At 41.6% G+C, this 24,476-nt stretch overlaps 1 protein-coding gene across 4 annotated transcripts in view; it reads left to right on the top strand.

Moving 5' to 3' along the window:
* The window catches only part of C9orf72 (C9orf72-SMCR8 complex subunit), a 114,440-nt gene extending 103,779 nt beyond the window's left edge, over positions 1-10,661 (top strand). For all 4 annotated transcript variants that reach the window (XM_053702588.1, XM_053702587.1, XM_053702590.1 and 1 more), the window contains 2 exons: positions 9,375-9,484; positions 10,261-10,661. In XM_053702588.1, the coding sequence (XP_053558563.1) occupies positions 9,375-9,484; positions 10,261-10,444 (294 nt within the window). In that variant the 3' untranslated portion in view covers positions 10,445-10,661. The remainder of the gene's footprint in view (positions 1-9,374; positions 9,485-10,260) is intronic.
* The last annotated feature ends 13,815 nt before the right edge of the window (positions 10,662-24,476 follow it).

A 24,476-nucleotide genomic window follows, 5' to 3' on the forward strand; every position in this document is an offset into this window, starting at 1 on the left:
CTTCATCTTGGAGCTATGGATAGTAAAAGGCATGTGTTTACAAATTAAGATAAAGATTAAAAAAAAAAACAGTTGGGTGTTTCCCTTTAAAAAATAGGCTTATCTTGTAAGCACATATATGTGTATGTCTATGCATATGCGCATATACATGTGTGTGTATGTGCATATTCTTATATGCATATAAAGTATAAACATAAAGAAACAGAACTTTTTCTGGTAAATAAGGTGATATATATTTCTCCAACATTGGTGTGTCCGGTCCACGGCGTCATCCATTACTTGTGGGAAATATTCTCCCCCACAGGGAAAGGCAAGGAGAGCACACAGCAAGAGCTGTCCATATAGCTCCCCCTCTGGCTCCGCCCCCCAGTCATTCTCCTTGCCGCTCTGAACAAGTAGCATCTACCACGGGGATGGCGAGGAGTTTGTGGTGTTAGTTGTAGTTTTTTATTCTTCTATCAAGAGTTTGTTATTTTAAAATAGTGCTGGCTTGTACTATTTACTCTATAACAGAAAAGTGATGAAGATTTCTGTTTAAGAGGGCTATGATTTTAGCACCAGTATCTAAAATCCATTACTGTTATCACGCAGGACTGTTGAAACAAGAGAACTTCAGTTGGGGGTAACAGTTTGCAGACTCATCTGCTTCAGGTATGACTGGTGTCCTTCTAACAACACAGGCTAATGCTAGATGACAGTCATATTTCCCCTCAGGGGAAAAGGTAAGCCATTTTTCTTTCACCTCAGCAAAAAAGATAACAGGCTTCCCCTTTTTGTTTTTTATGCTGTGAGACACTGTTAGGGGCAAAATCGATTGGTTTTTATTACAATATGATACCATTTGAAATATTTTATAAGCTCACATACACTGGGGAACGTTTTTTATTGATCTGGCTTGTTTTAGACACCTAAATCTAGTCAGGAAGGCCCCTTCACTCTAGTGTGCTGAGGGAGGAAGCCTCATTTTGGTGCTTCAGCTGCACAGTTGATTTACAAGGCAGTGCATGCAGATAGGGTCCTGTGGCTCAGAAAGTGACTCCAAAAGGCTTTTTTCTGTGAATGGTGACCCCTAAGGAAGGTAAAAAGCTGCAACAAGGCTGTAGCAGGGATTGTAGTGTATAAAAACTGTTATCCGGTTTGCTTGTTTTAAGAGCTAGAGTCTCCATATTTGCTGTGCAATACTTTCTAAGCATTAAGACACTGGGGTCCAAATTTCAGAAAAATCGGATATTGCCTTCATAGTTTTTTGAACATTCAGAAATAAATGTGTCATTTTATTATTTAAAGAGACAGTAACGTTTTTGTTTAAAATCGTTTTTATTGCATTGTTTGCCTGCCTAAATCTGTTTAACATGTCTGTTCCATCAGATAACCTATGTTCTGTGTGTATAGAGACAAATGTGGTTCCCACTTCGAGTGTTTGTGATAATTGCGCCATAGCGTCCAAACAAAATCAGGACAGCTCTGTTATTTTTCATAATGTTGCCCAAGATGATTTATCTAATGAAGGTAGTGGGGATAGCTCTACATCCTCTCCTTCTGTGTCTACACCAGCTTTGCCCGCGCAGGCGACACCTAGCGCGCCAGTGCTTATTTCTATGCAACAATTATCAGCAGTAGTGGATAATTCTATAGCAAATCTTTTATCCAAACTGCCAGCTTTTCAGAGAAAGCGTGATTGTTCAGTTTTAAATACAGATAAAAAGGATGAACAATCAGACGCTGACGATGCCTTATCTATTTTACCCTCGCATCAATCGGAATTGGCTGTAAGGGAAGGGCTGTCTGAGGGTGAAATTTCAGATTCAGGAAAAATTTCTCAACAGGCAGAACCTGATCTAGTGGCATTTAAGTTTAAACTAGAACATCTCCGCGCTTTGCTTAAGGAGGTATTAGCTACTCTGGATGACTGTGATTCCATGGTAGTACCAGAGAGTTGTGCAAATTGGACAAATTTTTAGAGGTCCCAGTGCACGACGACGCTTTTCCAATACCTAAGAGGGTAGCGAACATAGTGGAAAAGGAGTGGGAGAAGCCAGGTGTACCCTTTGCCCCACCTCCTATATTTAAGAAAATGTTTCCCATAGTAGACCCTAGAAGGGACGCATGGCAAACGGTCCCAAAGGTTGAGGGAGCTGTTTCAACACTAGCGAAGCGCACAACTATTCCTATAGAGGACAGCTGCGCTTTCAAAGATCCTATGGATAAAAAATTGGAAGGATTGCTTAAAAAGATTTTTGTTCAGCAAGGGTTCATCCTTCAACCAGCTACGTGTGTTATTACTGTCACTTCAGCGGCGTCCTTTTGGTTCGAAGAACTAGAAAGGTCGCTCCAGAAAGAGACTTCCTATGAAGAAGTCATGGACAGAATTCACGCATTAAAGTTAGCTAATTCCTTTATATTGGATGCCGCCTTTCAAATAACGAAATTGGCGGCGAAAAACTCAGGTTTTGCTATAGTAGCGCGGAGGGCGCTTTGGCTAAAATCCTGGTCGGCAGATGTGTCGTCCAAGACTAAGTTACTGAATATTCCTTTGAAGGGTAAGACCCTTTTTGGGCCGGAATTGAAGGAAATTATTTCAGACATCACTGGGGGTAAGGGCCATGCCCTCCCACAGGATAGGCCTTTTAAGGCTAAGAACAAGTCTAATTTTCGTTCCTTTTGCAATTTCAGGAACGGACCGGCTAATAACTCCACTGCCGCTAGACAAGAAGGTAACGCGGCCCAGCCCAAACCCGCTTGGAAGCCCATGCAAGGCTGGAACAAGGGTAAACAAACCAAGAAACCTGCTGCTGCTACCAAGACAGCATGAAGGGGTAGCCCCCGATCCGGGACCGGATCTGGTAGGGGGCAGACTATCTCTCTTCGCTCAGGCTTGGGCAAGAGATGTTCTGGATCCCTGGGCACTAGAGATAGTTTCCAAGGGATACCTGTTAGAATTCAAGGGACTTCCTCCAAAGGGAAGGTTCCACCTGTCTCGCTTATCTTCACACCAGATAAAGAAACAGGCATTCTTACATTGTGTAAGAGACCTATCAAAGATGGGAGTGATAAACCCAGTCCCCTCCGGGGAACAAGGTCTAGGTTTTTACTCAAACCTGTTTGTGGTTCCCAAAAAAGAGGGAACTTTCAGGCCAATTCTGAATTTAAAGATATTAAACAAGTTCCTCAGAGTTCCATCCTTCAAGATGGAAACCATTCGGACAATCTTACCGACAATCCAGCAGGGTCAATTTTTGACTACCGTGGATCTAAAGGATGCGTATCTGCATATCCCAATCCACAAATCTCATCATCAGTTCCTGAGGTTCGCCTTTCTGGACAAACATTACCAGTTTGTGGCTCTTCCATTCGGTTTAGCCACCGCTCCCAGAATTTTCACAAAGGTGCTAGGGTCCCTTCTAGCGGTCCTAAGGCCGAGGGGCATCGCTGTAGCACCTTATCTAGACGACATCCTAATCCAAGCGTCGTCCCTTTCCAAAGCGAGGGCTCATACAGACATTGTGTTGGCCTTTCTCAGATCTCACGGGTGGAAGGTGAAGATAGAAAAAAGTTCACTGTCACCGTCCACAAGGGTTCCTTTTCTGGGAACAATAATAGATTCTGTGGAAATGAAGATCTTTCTCACAGAAGTCAGAAAGGCAAAGCTTCTAAAAGCTTGTCAAGTTCTTCATTCTATTCCTCAACCCTCCATAGCTCAATGCATGGAAGTAATAGGACTAATGGTCGCAGCAATGGATGTGTTTCCTTTTGCTCGAATTCATCTAAGACCATTACAGCTATGCATGCTCAATCAGTGGAATGGGGACTATACAGACTTGTCTCCCCAAATTCAAGTAGATCAGGTAACCAGGGACTCACTTCTCTGGTGGTTGACCCAGGATCACCTGTCTCAGGGAATGAGTTTCCGCAGACCGGAGTGGGTCATCGTCACGACCGACGCCAGCCTCTTGGGGTGGGGCGCGGTCTGGGACTCCCTGAAAGCTCAGGGCCTATGGTCGCGGGAAGAGTCGCTTCTCCTGATAAACATTTTGGAACTAAGAGCTTTATTCAATGCGCTCCTGGCTTGGCCTCAGCTAGCGGAAGCCAGGTTCATAAGATTTCAGTCGGACAACATAACGACTGTTGCGTACATCAATCATCAGGGGGGAACAAAGAGTTCCCTAGCGATGAAGGAAGTAACCAAGATAATCCAATGGGCAGAGAATCACTCCTGCCATCTATCTGCTATTCACATCCCAGGAGTAGACAACTGGGAGGTGGACTATTTGAGTCGTCAGACTTTCCATCTGGGGGAGTGGGAACTCCATCCGGAGGTCTTTGCTCAGTTAACCCAATTATGGGGCATTCCAGACATGGATCTAATGGCGTCCCGTCAGAACTTCAAGATACCTTGCTACGGGTCCAGATCCAGGGATCCCAAGGCGACTCTAGTGGATGCATTAGTGGCGCCTTGGTCGTTCAACCTAGCATATGTGTTTCCACCGTTTCCTCTCCTTCCCAGGCTCATAGCCAGGATCAAACAGGAGAAGGCCTCAGTGATTCTGATAGCTCCTGCGTGGCCACGCAGGACTTGGTATGCAGACCTGGTGAATATGTCATCGGCTCCACCATGGAAGCTACCTTTGAGACAGGATCTTCTAGTACAAGGTCCATTCGAACATCCAAATCTAGTTTCTCTGCAGCTGACTGCTTGGAAATTGAACGCTTGATTTTATCCAAGCGTGGGTTTTCAAATTCTGTGATAGATACTCTGGTCCAAGCCAGAAAACCTGTGACTAGAAAGATTTACCATAAAATATGGAAAAGATATATCTGTTGGTGTGAATCCAAAGGATTCTCCTGGAGTAAGATTAAAATTCCAAAGATTCTCTCCTTTCTCCAAGAAGGTTTGGATAAAGGGTTGTAAGCTAGTTCTCTAAAAGGACAGATTTCTGCATTATCCGTCTTGTTGCACAAACGACTGGCAGCTTTGCCAGATGTACAAGCTTTTTGTTCAGGCTTTGGTTAGAATCAATACACACAGAGAGAAATGCACTCACAGGAACGAACAACCAGCTCAATACCATTGTTAGCCTGTTCTATGGCGATTTACCACCTGGGTGCAACTTCTTTTAGCCCAGCAATGCTTTTCACAGAGTAGAACTTTCCTGTAGTATATCAGTCTGATCCCGCCTATTACAGTCAGTCCAGCACCGAAATACCAGGCAATTCCTCTCTGAACAAGGAACAAAGCAACCCCAGACGATCGTTTCGGCCTTCATTGGGCCTCGTCAGTGAGGTTAGAATCAAGCCTGTTTACAGACCCATGACTCCTCCTTGGAGTCTAAATTTAGTTCTTTCAGTTCTTCAAGGGGTTCCGTTTGAACCTTTACATTCCATAGATATTAAGTTATTATCTTGGAAAGTTCTGTTTTTGGTTGCTATTTCTTCTGCTAGAAGAGTTTCTGAATTATCTGCTTTGCAGTGTAATCCACCATATCTGGTTTTTCATTCAGATAAGGTTGTTTTGCGTACTAAGCCTGGTTTTCTTCCAAAAGTTGTTTCCAACAAGAACATCAACCAGGAAATAGTTGTTCCTTCTTTGTGTCCGAATCCAGTTTCAAAGAAGGAACGTTTTTTTACACAATTTAGATGTTGTTTGTGCTTTAAAGTTCTATTTAGAAGCAACAAAAGATTTTAGACAAACCTCATCTTTGTTTGTCGTTTACTCTGGTAAGAGGAGAGGTCAAAAAGCTACTGCTACCTCTCTCTCTTTCTGGCTGAAAAGCATTATCCGCTTGGCTTATGAGACTGCCGGACGGCAGCCTCCTGACCATATCACAGCTCACTCTACTAGGGCTGTGGCTTCCACATGGGCCTACAAGAACGAGGCTTCTGTTGACCAGATATGTAAGGCAGCGACTTGGTCTTCTCTGCACACTTTTGCCAAATTCTACAAATTTGATACTTTTGCTTCTTCGGAGGCTATTTTTGGGGGAGAGGTTTTGCAAGCCGTGGTGCCTTCCGTTTAGGTAACCTGATTTGCTCCCTCCCTTCATCCGTGTCCTAAAGCTTTGGTATTGGTTCCCACAAGTAATGGATGACGCCGTGGACCGGACACACCAATGTTGGAGAAAACAGAATTTATGCTTACCTGATAAATTACTTTCTCCAACGGTGTGTCCGGTCCACGGCCCGCCCTGGTTTTTTAATCAGGTTGAAAAAAATTTCTTTATACACTACAGTCACCACGGCACCCTATAGTTTCTCCTTTTTCTCCTAACCGTCGGTCGAATGACTGGGGGGCGGAGCCAGAGGGAGCTATATGGACAGCTCTTGCTGTGTGCTCTCCTTGCCTTTCCCTGTGGGGGAGAATATTTCCCACAAGTAATGGATGACGCCGTGGACCGGACACACCGTTGGAGAAAGTAATTTATCAGGTAAGCATAATTTCTGTTTTTTTATCATCTAACAGATAGCGATTTTTCAGTGTGAAAGTGTCAGGGTTTTCTCCCTCTTTTGTTTGCCATGTGCTGCTTGCAGCCATTTTACTCACCTCTCTTCCTGACTATGGTGCATTGTGGGAGATGCTGCTCATTTCCTGCACTTCCTTTTATGGCCAGACTGGTGTGCATCATCCGTGTGAGACAGAATGCAGTCTCAGAATTGTGATGTCATTACTTATTATTTAAAGGGCCTCTGTTCAGTATGCTTTGCCTTTGCGTTGTCTCAGACCTGTTTGTGAGAGTTCCTGTGTATTTACCTGGCTGCCTGACGTCCTTCCTGGTTCCTGGTCCCTGGCTTGTTCCTGACTCTGCTGTTTTCCTTGTTCCTGATTCCGGCTCGCCTGACTATTCGCTTTGGCTCCTGACTTGGCTCGTCTGACTACCAGCTCTGGTTTTGACTTCTGGCTTGTTATTTGACTTGTGGACTTTTTATTATTTTTTGCTATTAATAAAGGTGTGATTATTTTTGTACTTCTCGTCTCAGTCTGATTCCTGGCACCCTGACAGAAAGGCTGTTGATGAATGAATGCTAATTATAATGGAAATTTTATTTTTTGTAAATATATTTAAGTATCTAGTGGAGACGGTATCTATCCACTTTAAGAAACTATGACGTTACAAAAAGAGGTGGAGTGTTACCTGTTAAAAGAACGACTCACTGTGTGATTGACAGCCCTGACGAAGCCCTTGTCGCAAAGGATCATGGGTGAAACGCGCGTTGGCTGTTTAATTTGTAACCAACTCACCTGAAAGCGGCATCTTGAAAGAACCAATTTATAACATTCGCTGATTGGAAGTAACACGCTGAGTGTCATAGGAAAAGAAAGCTAGTTGCGGTACCAAGCACAGCGATATGCCATTGGATTAACTTCGGAAAAGGACATAAGCACCAAGGCTTAGCATAAATTTACTTGCGGTGGACCAAGTTTGGTCGATACAGGGACTAAAGGCTTCAGGTAGGATGTATCTGTTTCGCATTTGATTCAAGCGGTATAACATATGAAGCCGAGTTGCGGAAGGTAACGTTCCCTGCATGTCATACCAACACTGCATTAACTATATATGTTAAAAGAGGTTTGATACTCATACAGCTGACTTGATTTGGACTGGCTTGCTTTAACATTTACTTGTCTGCTTTCTTGCCTAACTGACTGTTTTTGACACAGCGTGTTAATAATCAGTAAAACAATTGGACTGTCTGCTGCACACATTTTTTGATCTGGCTCCTATTTAAAGTTACTGGACTTTTTATTTTTTCAAAACAGTATACTTTTTTCTGTTTTTGTATCAGCGCAGATCACTAGAAGTCTCCAATACGATTTATAATATGGCCATTTAGCATAAGTTTGTGTTGTTGCTGACTTAGGTTTGTGATTTCCCGTGTTTGAATGCATATAGGAGGTTTCTGCTTGCATGACTGCTTTAGGTGTTGTTGTGTATTTTGTATAATATGTTGATTCTTTTCATTACACCGGATCATGCTTATGTTGTCTGAGTTCAGGAGTATAGAACTGTATTAATAAATTAAAAATAAGTGTTTATTGACATTTAAAAGAGTGCTGTATTCCCTGTCTTTTTATAGGACTACCTAACAGTTATAGGTCCTACCTTCTTTCTTTCTTATAGCTTTGAAGCAATAAGTGTGTGTGTATGTGTGTATATATATATATATATATATATATATATATATATATATATATATATATATATATATATATATATATAGCAATTTAAAATATGGGGAGGTGAAAAGTGAGTTTAAAATCCTCTACTAAATCCAAAATGTAGAGAAAATAACTCATTGTGTAAACCATTTACAAATCTAGACAAGTCAGCAGACTTGCTTTTACCCCAGAAACTCTCTGATTACACTGTTTCCAATGCAGCAAAGGATTCTGGGTGAGATATGCAAATGAGGTTCACAATGACTCACTTTTTTAACAACTTTATCAAGCAGTGATTCAACCTACTCCCAGCTGATGAGTGGAAATAACCACGAAACAGCTGTCCTGGGATTGGTCTGAATCACTACTACCCCTAGCTAAGCTTAGAAGCTGTGTAATGCAGCGATGCTATGGCCTAAAGTGAAGTCTTCCTTAAAAAGCAGGCTAGAAGTAAAAAAGGGAGTCATTCTGAACCTCATTTGCATATCTCATAGCATCGCTGCATTACACAGCTGGGAGTAGGTTGAATCACTGCTTGATAAAGTTGTTAAAAAAGTGAGTCATTGTGAACCTCATTTGCATATCTCACCCAGAATCCTTTGCTGCATTGGAAACAGTGTAATCAGAGAGTTTCTGGGGTAAAAGCAAGTCTGCTGACTTGTCTAGATTTGTAAATGGTTTACACAATGAGTTATTTTCTCTACATTTTGGATTTAGTGGAGGATTTTAAACTCACTTTTCGCCTCCCCATATTTTAAATTGCTGTTAGAGAGAGAGAGAGAGAGAGAGAGAGAGAGAGAGAGAGATGTGTGTGTGTGTGTGTGTGTGTATATATATATTATATTATATATTTAGATATATGTTCATGTGTTTGTATATATGTATATGTGTGTGTATATATATATATATATATATATATATATATATGTGTGTGTGTGTATATATGTATGTATGTGTATATATATATATATATATATATATATATATATATATATATGTGTGTGTGTGTATATATGTATGTATGTGTATATATATATATATATAACCTTTTTTTTTTACTTAGTGTTTTAGAGATTAATATCTTGCTTTAAAAATAGAGCACATTTTTTTAAAAGAACCGTTTTTCCTGTGTTTTGTTTTTGTCTGTAAAGAATGCCATCAAGGATCTAGTTCATATTAAGACGCACTGATTTTCAGAACCACTCTTATCTTAATCTTGCAGGTTTTCCAGTTAAAACCAGATTTATCCCTCAGAAGCACGTTTTTGGCACAATTTTTGCTAATGCTACATAGGAAAGCCCTGACTTTGATCAAATATGTTGAAGATGACACGTAAGTTTTTTTCTTTTTTATTGTGTCCCTTATCTATCTCTTATTTTGTTTTTATGGTGAAACCAGTCAGTTGCAATAATAAGTTAGAGCTTATTGACAAACATATGAAGTAATTAGACAGAGGCAGACATTGTTTCACTGTAAATGCCATGTGGTGTTTTGGATACATCACTAACACGTGTAGCTGTTCCTCATTGCTGCAAGGGATCTATTTATTTTAATGAGACATATTCAGTATAATAATTACTTTGAATGGTATCCATCATTATTTTAGACTTCCTATAAAGGAAAAACATCTTGTAGACTGAGAACATAAGACTTGACTTGTTTGCCAGCACACATCACCATCCCTTCCTCCCATCTGTGCGCCATGCTAATAAAATTATTGATCATTGGCCAGCTTCTTTGCTTAATTAGTGTATATAAAGTCACAGATAAACAAATAAGAAATGGTAGGATTGTTAATGGTTAGTCATTTGCATGCCAAGTTGGCCTGTTAGCTGAATGTAATTCTATAAATTTCCTGTGGATTCTAAATGCCGACACTGATTCTCTGATCCTTTTTGTTTTATTTGCAATTCTCGAGGATTTAATACCATTTATATCCAGCTTATAAAGAATGTATTAATGAGTGAATGTATAGATTAAACTGGGAAACAATTATATATTTTAGTGAAACAAATGTGTGTAAACCTATAACCAAAGCCACTGATTATATAAAGCTTATTTTTCTCAAAAATTATCTAATTATCATGTTTATTTTTTTATACTTGCAGACAAAAGGGTAAGAAGCCCTTTAAATCTCTGCGTAGCCTGAAAACAGACCTCGATCTGACAGTAGAGGGCGATCTTAACATAATCATTGCCTTAGCAGAGAAGATTAAACCGGGACTCCACTCATTCATGTTTGGAAGATCTTTTTATACTAGCATGCAAGAGAGAGACGCACTGACATTCTGACATCTGGACTGTCTGGATATAAATGATTATATAGTGAATGTAGGGTTTGTTTGATCATGTCATATACATTATATATAAAGACATTTTTTTTGTACCCCATAAAGTCTCAAAAGTCTTCTGAAGTGATGATGTTTACATTTTGTTTTTGTGGCAGTATAACCATGTTATGCTTATTATGTTTGTACATTGAATAAAAATATGTTATCAACAATAATAATATATGTCTGAAGTATCCATATATTTTAATATTTGAATACATTTTTTCTTGACTATACGTTGCAAATTGTACATTATTTCCCCAGTATCAGCTGTTAAAATCTGGCTCATACATTTATTTATTGATATATATATATATATATATATATATATATATATATTTCTCTTGTTAAGTGTATCCAGTCCACGGATCATCCATTACTTGTGGGATATTCTCCTTCCCAACAGGAAGTTGCAAGAGGATCACCCACAGCAGAGCTGCTATATAGCTCCTCCCCTCACTGCCATACCCAGTCATTCTCTTGCAACTCTCAACAAAGATGGACGTAGTAAGAGGAGAGTGGTGTATTATAGTTAGTTTTTTAACTTCAATCAAAAGTTTGTTATTTTTAAATGGTACCGGAGTGTACTGTTTCATCTCAGGCAGCATTAGAAGAAGAATCTGCCTGTGATTTCTATGATCTTAGCAGAAGTAACTAAGATCCACTGCCGTTCTCACATATTCTGAGGAGTGTGGTAACTTCAGAGGGGGAATGGCGTACAGGTTTTCCTGCAATATGGTATGTGCAGTTAATATATTTCTAGGGATGGAATTTTCTAGAAAAATGCTGCTGATACCGGATTAATGTAAGTTAAGCCTTAAATGCAGTGATAGCGACTGGTATCAGGCTTATTAACAGAGATACATACTCTTATAAAAGTGTAATATAAAACGTTTGCTGGCATGTTAATCGTTTTTATATATGTTTGGTGACAAAACTTATTGGGGCCTAGTTTTTTTCCACATGGCTGGCTTGATTTTTGCCTAGAAACAGTTTCCTGAAGCTTTCCACTGTTGCAATATGAGTGGGAAGGGCCTATTTTAGTGCTTCTCTGTGCAGGTAAAAATACTGACAGAGACATTCAGCTTCCCTCTGCATGATACAGGACATCTCTGAAGAGCTCAAAAGGCTTCAAAGTCGTGTTTGAGGAGGGTAACAATCACAGTAGACTGTGGCAGTTGTTGTGACTGTGTTTAAAAAACATTTTTGTCATTTATTATTCTGTTTTTGTTATTAAGGGGTTAATCATCCATTTGCAAGTGGGTGCAATGCTCTGCTGACTTGTTACATACACTGTAAAAATTTTGTTAGTGTAACTGCCTTTTTTCACTGTTATTTCAAATTTTGTCAAAATTTGTTTCTCTTAAAGGCACAGTAACGTTTTTTATATTGCTTGTTAACTTGCTTTAAAGTGTTTTCCAAGCTTGCTAGTCTCATTGCTAGTCTGTACAAACATGTCTGAAACAGAGGATACTTGTTCATTATGTTTAAAAGCCATGGTGGAGCCCCATAGGAGAATGTGTACTAAATGTATTGATTTCACCTTAAACAGTAAAGATCAGTCTTTATCTATAAAATAATTGTCACCAGAGGGGTCTGTCAAGGGGGAAGTTATGCCGACTAACTCTCCCCACGTGTCGGACCCTTCGCCTACCGCTCAAGGGATGCACGCTAATATGGCGCCAAGTACATCAGGGACGCCCATAGCGATTACTTTGCAGGACATGGCTGCAATCATGAATAATACCCTGTCAGAGGTATTATCCAGATTGCCTGAATTGAGAGGCAAGCGCGATAGCTCTGGGGTTAGACGAGATACAGAGTGCGTAGATGCTGTAAGATCCATGTCTGATACTGCGTCACAATATGCAGAACCTGAGGACGGAGAGCTTCAGTCTGTGGGTGACGTCTCTGAATCGGGAGACCTGATTCAGAGATTTCTAATTTTAAATTTAAGCTTGAGAACCTCTGTGTATTGCTCTGAATGACTGTGACACAATTGCAGTGCCAGAGAAATTGTGTAGGCTGGATAAATACTATGCAGTGCCGGTGAGTACTGATGTTTTTCCAATACCTAAAAGGCTTACAGAAATTATTAGTAAGGAGTGGGATAGGCCCGGTGTGCCCTTTTCCCCACCTCCTATATTTAGAGAAATATTTCCAATAGATGCCACTACACTTGACTTATGGCAGACTGTCCCTAAGGTGGAGGGAGCAGTTTCTACTTTAGCAAAGCGTACCACTATCCCGGTTGAGGACAGTTGTGCTTTTTCAGATCCAATGGATAAAAAATTAGAGGGTTACCTTAAGAAAATGTTTATTCAACAAGGTTTTATTTTACAGCCCCTTGCATGCATTGCGCCTGTCACTGCTGCTGCGGCATTCTGGTTTGAGGCCCTGGAAGAGGCCATCCATACAGCTCCATTGACTGAAATTGTTGACAAGCTTAGAACTCTTAAGCTAGCTAACTCATTTGTTTCTGATGCCATTGTTCATTTGACTAAACTAACGGCTAAGAATTCCGGATTCGCCATCCAGGCGCGTAGGGCACTATGGCTCAAATCCTGGTCAGCTGATGTGACTTCAAAGTCTAAATTACTCAACATTCCTTTCAAGGGGAAGACCTTATTCGGGCCTGGTTTGAAAGAAATTATTGCTGACATTACTGGAGGTAAGGGTCATACCCTTCCTCAGGACAGGGCCAAATCAAAGGCCAAACAGTCTAATTTTCGTGCCTTTCGAAATTTCAAGGCAGGTGCAGCATCAACTTCCTCTGCTTCAAAACAAGAGGGAACTTTTGCTCAATCCAAGCAGGCCTGGAAACCTAACCAGTCCTGGAGCAAGGGCAAGCAGGCCAGAAAGCCTGCTGCTGCCTCTAAGACAGCATGAAGGAGCGGCCCCCTATCCGACAACGGATCTAGTAGGGGGCAGACTCTCTCTCTTCGCCCAGGCAAGAGATGTTCAGGATCCCTGGGCGTTGGAGATCATATCTCAGGGATATCTTCTGGACTTCAAAGCTTCTCCTCCACAAGGGAGATTTCACCTTTCAAGATTATCTGCAAACCAGATAAAGAAAGAGGCATTCCTAAGCTGCGTACAAGATAACCTTGTAATGGGAGTGATCCATCCAGTTCCGCGGACGGAACAAGGACAGGGGTTTTATTCAAATCTGTTTGTGGTTCCCAAAAAATTCAGACCAATTTTGGATTTAAAGATCCTAAACAAATTCCTCAGAGTTCCGTCATTCAAGATGGAAACTATTCAAACCATTTTACCCATGATCCAAGAGGATCAGTACATGACCACAGTGGACTTAAAGGATGCCTACCTTCACATTCCAATTCACAAGAATCATCATCAGTTCCTGAGGTTTGCCTTTCTAGACAGGCATTACCAATTTGTAGCTCTTCCATTCGGGTTGGCTACAGCCCCAAGAATTTTTACAAAGGTTCTGGGCTCACTTCTGGCGGTCCTAAGACCGCGAGGCATAGCGGTGACTCCTTACCTGGACGATATATTTTACAGGCGTCAAGCTTTCAAATTGCCAAATCTCATAGAGAGATAGTTCTGGCATTCCTGAGGTCGCATGGGTGGAAAGTGAACGAAGAAAAGAGTTCTCTATCTCCTCTCACGAGGGTTTCCTTCCTAGGGACTCTAATAGATTCTGTAGAAATGAAAATTTACCTGACGGAGTCCAGGTTATCAAAACTTCTAAATGCTTGCCGTGTTCTTCACTCCATTCCGCGCCCCACGGTGGCTCAGTGCATGGACGTTATCGGCTTAATGGTAGCGGCGATGGACATAGTGCCATTCGCGCGCCTGCATCTCAGACCGCTGCAATTATGCATGCTCAGTCAGAGGAATGGGGATTACACAGATTTGTCCCCTCTACTAAATCTGGATCAGGAAACCAGAGATTCTCTTCTCTGGTGGTTATCTCGGGCCCATCTGTCCGAGGGTATGACCTTTCACAGACCAGATTGGACAATTGTAACAACAGATGCCAGCCTTCTAGGTTGGGGTGCAGTCTGGAACTCCCTGAAGGCTCAGGGTTCATGGACTCAGGAGGAGAAACTCCTCCCAATAAATATTCTGGAGTTAAGAGCAATATTCAATGCTCTTCTGGCTTGGCCTCAGCTAGCAACACTGAGGTTCATCAGATTTCAGTCGGACAACATCACGACTGTGGCTTACATCAACCATCAAGGGGGAACCAGGAGTTCCCTAGCGATGTCAGAAGTCTCCAAGATAATTCGCTGGGCAGAGACTCACTCTTGCCACCTGTCAGCGATCCATATCCCAGGTGTAGAGAACTGGGAGGCAGATTTTCTAAGTCGTCAGACTTTTCATCCGGGGGAATGGGAACTCCATCCGGAGGTGTTTGCTCAATTGGTTCTCCGTTGGGGCAAACCAGAATTGGATCTCATGGCGTCTTGCCAGAACGCCAAGCTTCCTTGTTACGGATCCAGGTCCAGGGACCCAGAAGCGGCACTGATAGATGCTCTAGCAGCGCCTTGGTTCTTCAACCTGGCTTATGTGTTTCCACCGTTTCCTCTGCTCCCTCGTCTGATTGCCAAAATCAAACAGGAAAGAGCATCGGTGATATTGATAGCGCCTGCGTGGCCACGCAGGACCTGGTATGCAGACCTAATGGACATGTCATCCTTTCCACCATGGACTCTGCCTCTGAGACAAGACCTTCTAATACGAGGTCCTTTCAATCATCCGAATCTACTTTCTCTGAGACTGACTGCATGGAGATTGAACGCTTGATCCTATCAAAGCGTGGCTTCTCTGAGTCAGTAATTGATACCTTAATACAGGCACGAAAGCCTGTCACCAGGAAAATTTACCACAAGATATGGCGTAAATATCTTCATTGGTGTGAATCCAAGAATTACTCATGGAGTAGGGTTAGGATTCCTAGGATATTGTCCTTCCTCCAAGAGGGTTTGGACAAAGGATTATCAGCTAGTTCTTTAAAGGGACAGATTTCTGCTCTGTCTATTCTTTTACACAAGCGTCTGGCAGAAGTTCCAGACGTTCAGGCATTTTGTCAGGCTTTAGTTAGAATTAAGCCTGTGTTTAAACCTGTTGCTCCTCCATGGAGCTTAAACTTGGTTCTTAATGTTCTTCAAGGGGTTCCGTTTGAACCCCTTCATTCTATTCATATCAAACTTCTTTCATGGAAAGTTCTTTTTCTGATGGCTATTTCCTCGGCTTGAAGAGTCTCGGAGTTATCTGCCTTACATTGTGATTCTCCTTATCTGATCTTTCATTCAGATAAAGTTGTTCTGCGTACAAAACCTGGGTTTTACCTAAGGTGGTTTCTAACAAGAATATCAATCAAGAGATTGTTGTTCCATCATTATGTCCTAATCCTTCTTCAAAGAAGGAACGTCTTTTGCATAATCTAGACGTAGTCCATGCCTTGAAGTTTTACTTACAGGCTACTAAAGATTTTCGCCAAACATCTAACCTGTTTGTTGTTTACTCTGGACAGAGGAGAGGTCAGAAGGCCTCGGCAACCTCTCTTTCTTTTTTGGCTTCGGAGTATAATCCGTTTAGCCTATGAGACTGCTGGACAGCAGCCTCCTGAAAGGATTACAGCTCATTTTACTAGAGCTGTGGCTTCCACCTGGGCCTTTAAAAATGAGGCCTCTGTTAAACAGATTTGCAAGGCTGCAACTTGGTCTTCCCTTCATACTTTTTCCAAATTTGATACTTTTGCTTCTTCGGAGGCTGTTTTTGGGAGAAAGGTTCTACAGGCAGTGGTTCCTTCCGTTTAAGTTCCTGCCTTGTCCCTCCCATCATCCGTGTACTTTAGCTTTGGTATTGGTATCCCACAAGTAATGGATGATCCGTGGACTGGATACACTTAACAAGAGAAAACATAATTTATGCTTACCTGATAAATTTATTTCTCTTGTAGTGTATCCAGTCCACGGCCCACCCTGTCCTTTTCAGGCAGGTCTAAATTTTAATTAAACTACAGTCACCACTGCACCCTATGGTTTCTCCTTTTCTCGGCTTGTTTTGGTCGAATGACTGGATATGGCAGTGAGGGGAGGAGCTATATAGCAGCTCTGCTGTGGGTGATCCTCTTGCAACTTCCTGTTGGGAAGGAGAATATCCCACAAGTAATGGATGATCCGTGGACTGGATACACTACAAGAGAAATAAATTTATCAGGTAAGCATAAATTATGTTTTATATATATATATATATATATATATGTAAACAAAATATATGTGGACAAGCACTAATAACTAGTAAAGGCAAGAAAAGTATGAATACAGAGTACAATAATACTCAAGACTAAGGTGTATTCCAGAACCCACCTCAAAAATAATATAGAAAAATATGGGTGTCTCCGCACTAATTACAAGTTAATATACCTAAAAGAATCCAGTGAGAAAGGTATATATCTTAAAGAACAAGCAAGCAAGTTAATATAGGACACATTTCATATATAATGCATAATCAAACAAGGATGCAAAAACAAAAAAACACTGGGCGTCCCCAGTCCTAGCAAATCAAGTGTAGACGTCAGTCCAACCTATATGTAAAGCTAAACCCTTAGGCTGAAGAGTTCCATGGTCAAGTTATACGTATTTGAAAGAGTTTAAGCAAGCTGTGAGTTAGAAAGCAAATGCAGCAGGGTTATATGCAAGCGGTTTGAAGTGTATCGGCTTCAAAATAGAATAGCAGTTCATGCATAAAGGTTGCCTTGTGCAGAGCGTAGCAGTAGTGTAGATGTGAATATCCTCAGCATGACATTTGGCATATGAAAGGTGTAAGAGCAGGCACCGGCACTTACGGACCAGAGTTCGCCAGTGAAAAAACAGCGTAATAACACTTCGCTTAGTGAGCAATCTCACCCAGTCCTCAGGGGATTGAAGAAAATGTGTGCGGCTGTGTACTTGATCCACCTCGGTAGTATGTTATGCCATCCAGATGGTCACTGCAAACAAGCTGTTGGAAGTTCCTGCTATGCACACAGGGTAATGTGGCAATCCAAAGGCAGTTCAAATGAACCTGCTTGCATCGGCTAGGCGTCTGACATCACACGTACAGGCAACGTGCATTTCGGGCTCCGCCCTTCAACTTGGCCTGTTGAATCCAGGACGTCCTCCTCTATTTAAGGCAAATCGGACAAGGACAAGTGTGCCATCTAGTGGCTAATACCATTTAATAGAGACTGAAAGGGAATGCTTAATATAATGCAGATCGAACAAATAGTCTGTAGTGAAAAGCAAACCGTTGAAACTGTGAACAATATATGATAATAGTCAAGCACTCTAGACACAGTCCTTAAATACCCATATATCATCTACAATATATACCATGATCTATACATTGATGAAATATATATCATAATTAATTCGTTAATAAATCAGGTCCTAATAGATGAAAATAAATAGTTAATATACCTTAAAGGTTAATAATGATATAGGGCAAATAAACCTTGTTTTTAGATGGAGATTATCCAATAATATATACAAAAAGGGGAGAGAATAAAGATTCTATCTAAATAAAAAAAAGTAAAGAAAAATTAACATCTGAGACTATCAGAGGAACCACAGTCTTCATATGAAGGTACCCCATGTGATCTCCCTATTCAAACCATAGGGGATCATTGAATCCAACTTTTGGATCCATAATGCTTCTTTCTCAAAGAGCAATTTCTGTCTGTTACCCCCTCTCAAATACAGAAAATGAGATATAACTACACTTTATTAACATATATGCAAAATAGACGTTACCAAAGGAAAGATACTGCCATAGGTATAGAAAAGGGGTATTTCTCTTGTTAAGTGTATCCAGTCCACGGATCATCCATTACTTATGGGATATTAACTCCTCCCCAACAGGAAGTGCAAGAGGATTCACCCAGCAGAGCTGCTATATAGCTCCTCCCCTAACTGCCATTACCAGTCATCCTCTTGCACCCAACGAATAGATAGGATGTGTGAGAGGACTGTGGTGATTATACTTAGTTTCATACCTTCAATCAAAAGTTTGTTATTTTATAATAGCACCGGAGTGTGTTATTCCTTCTCTGGTAGAATTTGAAGAAGAATCTACCTGAGTTTTTCTATGATTTTAGCCGGAGTAGTTAAGATCATATTGCTGTTTTGTCGGCCATCTGAGGAGAGGTAAACTTCAGATCAGGGGACAGCGGGCAGATTAATCTGCAAAGAGGTATGTAGCAGCTTATTATTTTCTGACAATGGAATTGATGAGAAAATTCTGCCATACCGATATAATGTAAACTCAGCCTTAAATGCAGTAGCAGCAACTGGTATCAGGCTGTCATGTATGTATATTTTACACTTCAGTATTCTGGGGAATGGCACTTCACTGGAATTATACTGTATGCATAAAACTTTAGCCTAATTTGCAGGGACTAGCAACAGGCTTTTTAATAACACTCAATTTATTAATGTTAAACGTTTTTTGCTGGCATGTAAAATCGTTTAATTTTCTGAGGTACTGGGTGAAAAAATGTTTTGGGCACTATTTTTTTCCACTTGGCAGTCGTTTTATTTAATTTATGACAGTTTACTGATCTCTCTCACTGTTATGTGTGAGGGGGAGGGACCTTTTTTGGTGCTTTTGCTACGCATCAAAAAATTCAGTCAGAAGTTTATTGTCTTCCCTGCATGATCCGGTTCATCTCTACAGAACTCAGGGGTCTTCAAAACTTGTTTTGAGGGAGGTAATCACTCACAGCAGAGCTGTGAGATTGTAGTTGACTGTGATAAAAAAACGTTTATTTCTGTATTTTTTTTTTTTCTGCTATCAGGGTTAGTTATCCTTTGCTAATGGGAGCAATCCTTTGCTAAAATTGTGTTTTTTACAAAGATTTGATGCTATAACTTTTCAGTTTATTAATTTTCAACTGTCATAACTTTTTCTGTGCTTCTTATAGGCACAGTACGTTTTCATATTATAGTAAATTACTTGAAAAGTATTTCCAAGTTGCTAGTTTATTTGCTAGTGTGTTAAACATGTCTGATTCAGAGGAAGATATCTGTGCTATATGTGCTAAAGCCAAAGTGGAGCCCAATAGAAATTTATGTACTAACTGTATTGATGCTACTTTAAATAAAAGTCAATCTGTACAAATTGAACATATTTCACCAAACAACGAGGGGAGAGTTATGCCGACTAACTCGCCTCACGTGTCAGTACCTGCATCTCCCGCTCGGGAGGTGCGTGATATTGTAGCGCCGAGTACATCTGGGCGGCCATTACAAATCACATTACAGGATATGGCTACTGTTATGACTGAAGTTTTGGCTAAATTACCAGAACTAAGAGGTAAGCGTGATCACTCTGGGGTGAGAACAGAGTGCGCTGATAATATTAGGGCCATGTCAGACACTGCGTCACAATTTGCAGAACATGAGGACGGAGAGCTTCATTCTGCGGGTGACGGTTCTGATCCAAACAAACTGGATTCAGATATTTCAAATTTTAAATTTAAGCTGGAAAACCTCCGTGTATTACTAGGGGAGGTGTTAGCGGCTCTGAATGATTGTAACACAGTTGCAATACCAGAGAAAATGTGTAGGTTGGATAAATATTTTGCGGTACCGGCGAGTACTGACGTTTTTCCTATACCTAAGAGACTTACTGAAATTGTTACTAAGGAGTGGGATAGACCCGGTGTGCCGTTCTCACCCCCTCCGATATTTAGAAAGATGTTTCCAATAGACGCCACCACACGGGACTTATGGCAAACGGTCCCTAAGGTGGAGGGAGCAGTTTCTACTTTAGCTAAGCGTACCACTATCCCGGTGGAGGATAGCTGTGCCTTTTCAGATCCAATGGATAAAAAGTTAGAGGGTTACCTTAAGAAAATGTTTGTTCAACAAGGTTTTATATTGCAACCTCTTGCATGCATTGCGCCTGTCACGGCTGCAGCAGCATTTTGGTTTGAGTCTCTGGAAGAGACACTTGAATCAGCTCCATTAGATGAGATTACACACAAGCTTAAAGCCCTTAAGTTAGCTAACTCATTTATTTCAGATGCCGTAGTACATTTAACTAAACTTACGGCTAAGAATTCCGGATTCACCATTCAGGCACGCAGAGCACTGTGGCTAAAATCCTGGTCAGCTGACGTTACTTCTAAATCTAAATTGCTTAATATACCTTTCAAAGGGCAGACCTTATTCGGGCCCGGGTTGAAAGAAATTATCGCTGACATTACAGGAGGTAAAGGCCATGCCCTGCCTCAAGACAGAGCCAAACCTAAGGCTAGACAGTCTAATTTTCGTTCCTTTCGTAATTTCAAAGCAGGAGCAGCATCAACTTCCTCTGCACCAAAACAGGAAGGAGCTGTTGCTCGCTACAGACAAGGCTGGACACCTAACCAGTCCTGGAACAAGGGCAAGCAGGCCAGGAAACCTGCTGCTGCCCCTAAGACAGCATGAATCGAGGGCCCCCGATCCGGGAACGGATCTAGTGGGGGGCAGACTTTCTCTCTTCGCCCAGGCTTGGGCAAGAGATGTCCAGGATCCCTGGGCGTTAGAGATCATATCTCAGGGATACCTTCTAGACTTCAAATTCTCTCCCCCAAGAGGGAGATTTCATCTGTCAAGGTTGTCAACAAACCAAATAAAGAAAGAGGCGTTTCTACGCTGCGTACAAGATCTTTTATTAATGGGAGTGATCCATCCGGTTCCGCGGTCGGAACAAGGACAAGGGTTTTACTCAAATCTGTTTGTGGTTCCGAAAAAAGAGGGAACTTTCAGGCCAATCTTGGATTTAAAGATCCTAAACAAATTCCTAAGAGTTCCATCGTTCAAAATGGAAACTATTCGGACAATTTTACCCATGATCCAAAAGGGTCAGTACATGACCACAGTGGATTTAAAGGATGCTTACCTTCACATACCGATTCACAAAGATCATTACCGGTATCTAAGGTTTGCCTTTCTAGACAGGCATTACCAGTTTGTAGCTCTTCCATTCGGATTGGCTACGGCTCCGAGAATCTTCACAAAGGTTCTGGGTGCTCTTCTGGCGGTACTAAGACCGCGAGGAATTGCGGTAGCTCCGTACCTAGACGACATTCTGATACAAGCTTCAAGCTTTCAAACTGCCAAGTCTCATACAGAGTTAGTACTGGCATTTCTAAGGTCGCATGGATGGAAGGTGAACGAAAAGAAGAGTTCTCTCTTTCCACTCACAAGAGTTCCCTTCTTGGGGACTCTTATAGATTCTGTAGAAATGAAGATTTACCTGACAGAAGACAGGTTAACAAAGCTTCAAAATGCATACCGTGTCCTTCATTCCATTCAACACCCGTCAGTAGCTCAATGCATGGAGGTGATCGGCTTAATGGTAGCAGCAATGGACATAGTACCCTTTGCACGTCTACATCTCAGACCGCTGCAATTGTGCATGCTAAGTCAGTGGAATGGGGATTACTCAGACTTGTCCCCTACTCTGAATCTGGATCAAGAGACCAGAAATTCTCTTCTATGGTGGCTTTCTCGGCCACATCTGTCCAGGGGGATGCCATTCAGCAGGCCGGACTGGACAATTGTAACAACAGACGCCAGCCTACTAGGTTGGGGCGCTGTCTGGAATTCTCTGAAGGCTCAGGGACAATGGAATCAGGAGGAGAGTCTCCTACCAATAAACATTCTGGAATTGAGAGCAGTTCTCAATGCCCTTCTGGCTTGGCCCCAGTTAACAACTCGGGGGTTCATCAGGTTTCAGTCGGACAACATCACGACTGTAGCTTACATCAACCATCAGGGAGGGACAAGAAGCTCCCTAGCAATGATGGAAGTATCAAAGATAATTCGCTGGGCAGAGTCTCACTCTTGCCACCTGTCAGCAATCCACATCCCGGGAGTGGAGAACTGGGAGGCGGATTTCTTAAGTCGTCAGACTTTTCATCCGGGGGAGTGGGAACTTCATCCGGAGGTCTTTGCCCAAATACTTCGACGTTGGGGCAAACCAGAGATAGATCTCATGGCGTCTCGACAGAACGCCAAGCTTCCTCGTTACGGGTCCAGATCCAGGGATCCGGGAGCGGTTCTGATAGATGCTTTGACAGCACCTTGGACCTTCGGGATGGCTTATGTGTTTCCACCCTTCCCGATGCTTCCTCGATTGATTGCCAGAATCAAACATTAGAGAGCATCAGTGATTCTAATAACGCCTGCATGGCCAAGCAGGACTTGGTATGCAGATCTAGTGGACATGTCATCCTGTCCACCTTGGTCGCTACCTCTGAAACAGGACCTTCTGATCCAGGGTCCCTTCAAACATCAAAATCTAATTTCTCTGAAGCTGACTGCTTGGAAATTGAACGCTTGATTTTATCAAAACGTGGTTTTTCTGAGTCAGTTATTGATACCTTAATACAGGCTAGGAAGCCTGTTACCAGAAAGATTTACCATAAGATATGGCGCAAATACTTATATTGGTGCGAATCCAAGAGTTACTCATGGAGTAAGGTTAGGATTCCGAGGATATTGTCTTTTCTACAAGAAGGTTTAGAAAAGGGTTTATCCGCTAGTTCCTTAAAGGGACAGATTTCAGCTCTGTCCATTCTTTTACACAAACGTCTGTCAGAAGTTCCGGACGTTCAAGCTTTTTGTCAGGCTTTAGCTAGGATCAAGCCTGTGTTTAAAACTGTTGCTCCACCATGGAGTTTGAACTTAGTTCTTAATGTTTTACAGGGGGTTCCGTTTGAACCCCTTCATTCCATTGATATCAAGTTGTTATCTTGGAAAGTTCTGTTTTTAATGGCGATTTCCTCGGCTCGAAGAGTCTCTGAGTTATCTGCCTTACATTGTGATTCTCCTTATCTGATTTTTCATTCAGACAAGGTAGTTCTGCGTACTAAACCTGGGTTCCTACCTAAGGTGGTCACTAACAGGAATATCAATCAAGAGATTGTGGTTACATCTTTGTGTCCTAATCCTTCTTCGAAAAAGGAACGTCTGCTACACAATCTAGATGTAGTCCGTGACCTGAAATTTTATCTACAGGCAACTAAGGATTTTCGACAAACGTCTTCCCTGTTTGTCGTTTATTCTGGTCAGAGGAGAGGTCAAAAAGCTTCGGCTACCTCTCTCTCCTTTTGGCTTCGTAGCATAATACGGTTAGCCTATGAGACTGCTGGACAGCAGCCTCCTGAAAGAATTACAGCACATTCTACTAGAGCTGTGGCTTCCACTTGGGCCTTTAAGAATGAGGCTTCTGTTGAACAGATTTGCAAGGCTGCAACTTGGTCTTCTCTTCATACTTTTTCCAAATTTTACAAATTTGACACTTTTGCTTCTTCGGAGGCTGTTTTTGGGAGAAAGGTTCTTCAGGCAGTGGTTCCTTCCGTATAAAGAGCCTGCCTGTCCCTCCCGTCATCCGTGTACTTTAGCTTTGGTATTGGTATCCCATAAGTAATGGATGATCCGTGGACTGGATACACTTAACAAGAGAAAACATAATTTATGCTTACCTGATAAATTTATTTCTCTTGTAGTGTATCCAGTCCACGGCCCGCCCTGTCACTTTAAGGCAGGTAATTTTTCCATTAAACTACAGTCACCACTGTACCCTATGGTTTTCCTTTCTCTGCATGTTTTCGCTCGAATGACTGGTAATGGCAGTTAGGGGAGGAGCTATATAGCAGCTCTGCTGGGTGAATCCTCTTGCACTTCCTGTTGGGGAGGAGTTAATATCCCATAAGTAATGGATGATCCGTGGACTGGATACACTACAAGAGAAATAAATTTATCAGGTAAGCATAAATTATGTTATTGACCAGATCCCTTATCAAAAAAGACCCTTAATTGGTCAGCATCTACTTATTGTATTGCTAATAACACAATTTTAAAAAGGAGAGATGCTAAAGTTAGGCTATTAGAAAATGGGTATATTCACTTCCATTAATCTAAATTCAACAGCCATACTATATAGCACTCTAAAATTAAAATAGGGCTAGTGGACCCAGTTAGTGTGTA

This window comes from Bombina bombina, chromosome 2, assembly GCF_027579735.1.
Source record: "Bombina bombina isolate aBomBom1 chromosome 2, aBomBom1.pri, whole genome shotgun sequence".
In the NCBI taxonomy this organism is placed as follows: domain Eukaryota; kingdom Metazoa; phylum Chordata; class Amphibia; order Anura; family Bombinatoridae; genus Bombina; species Bombina bombina.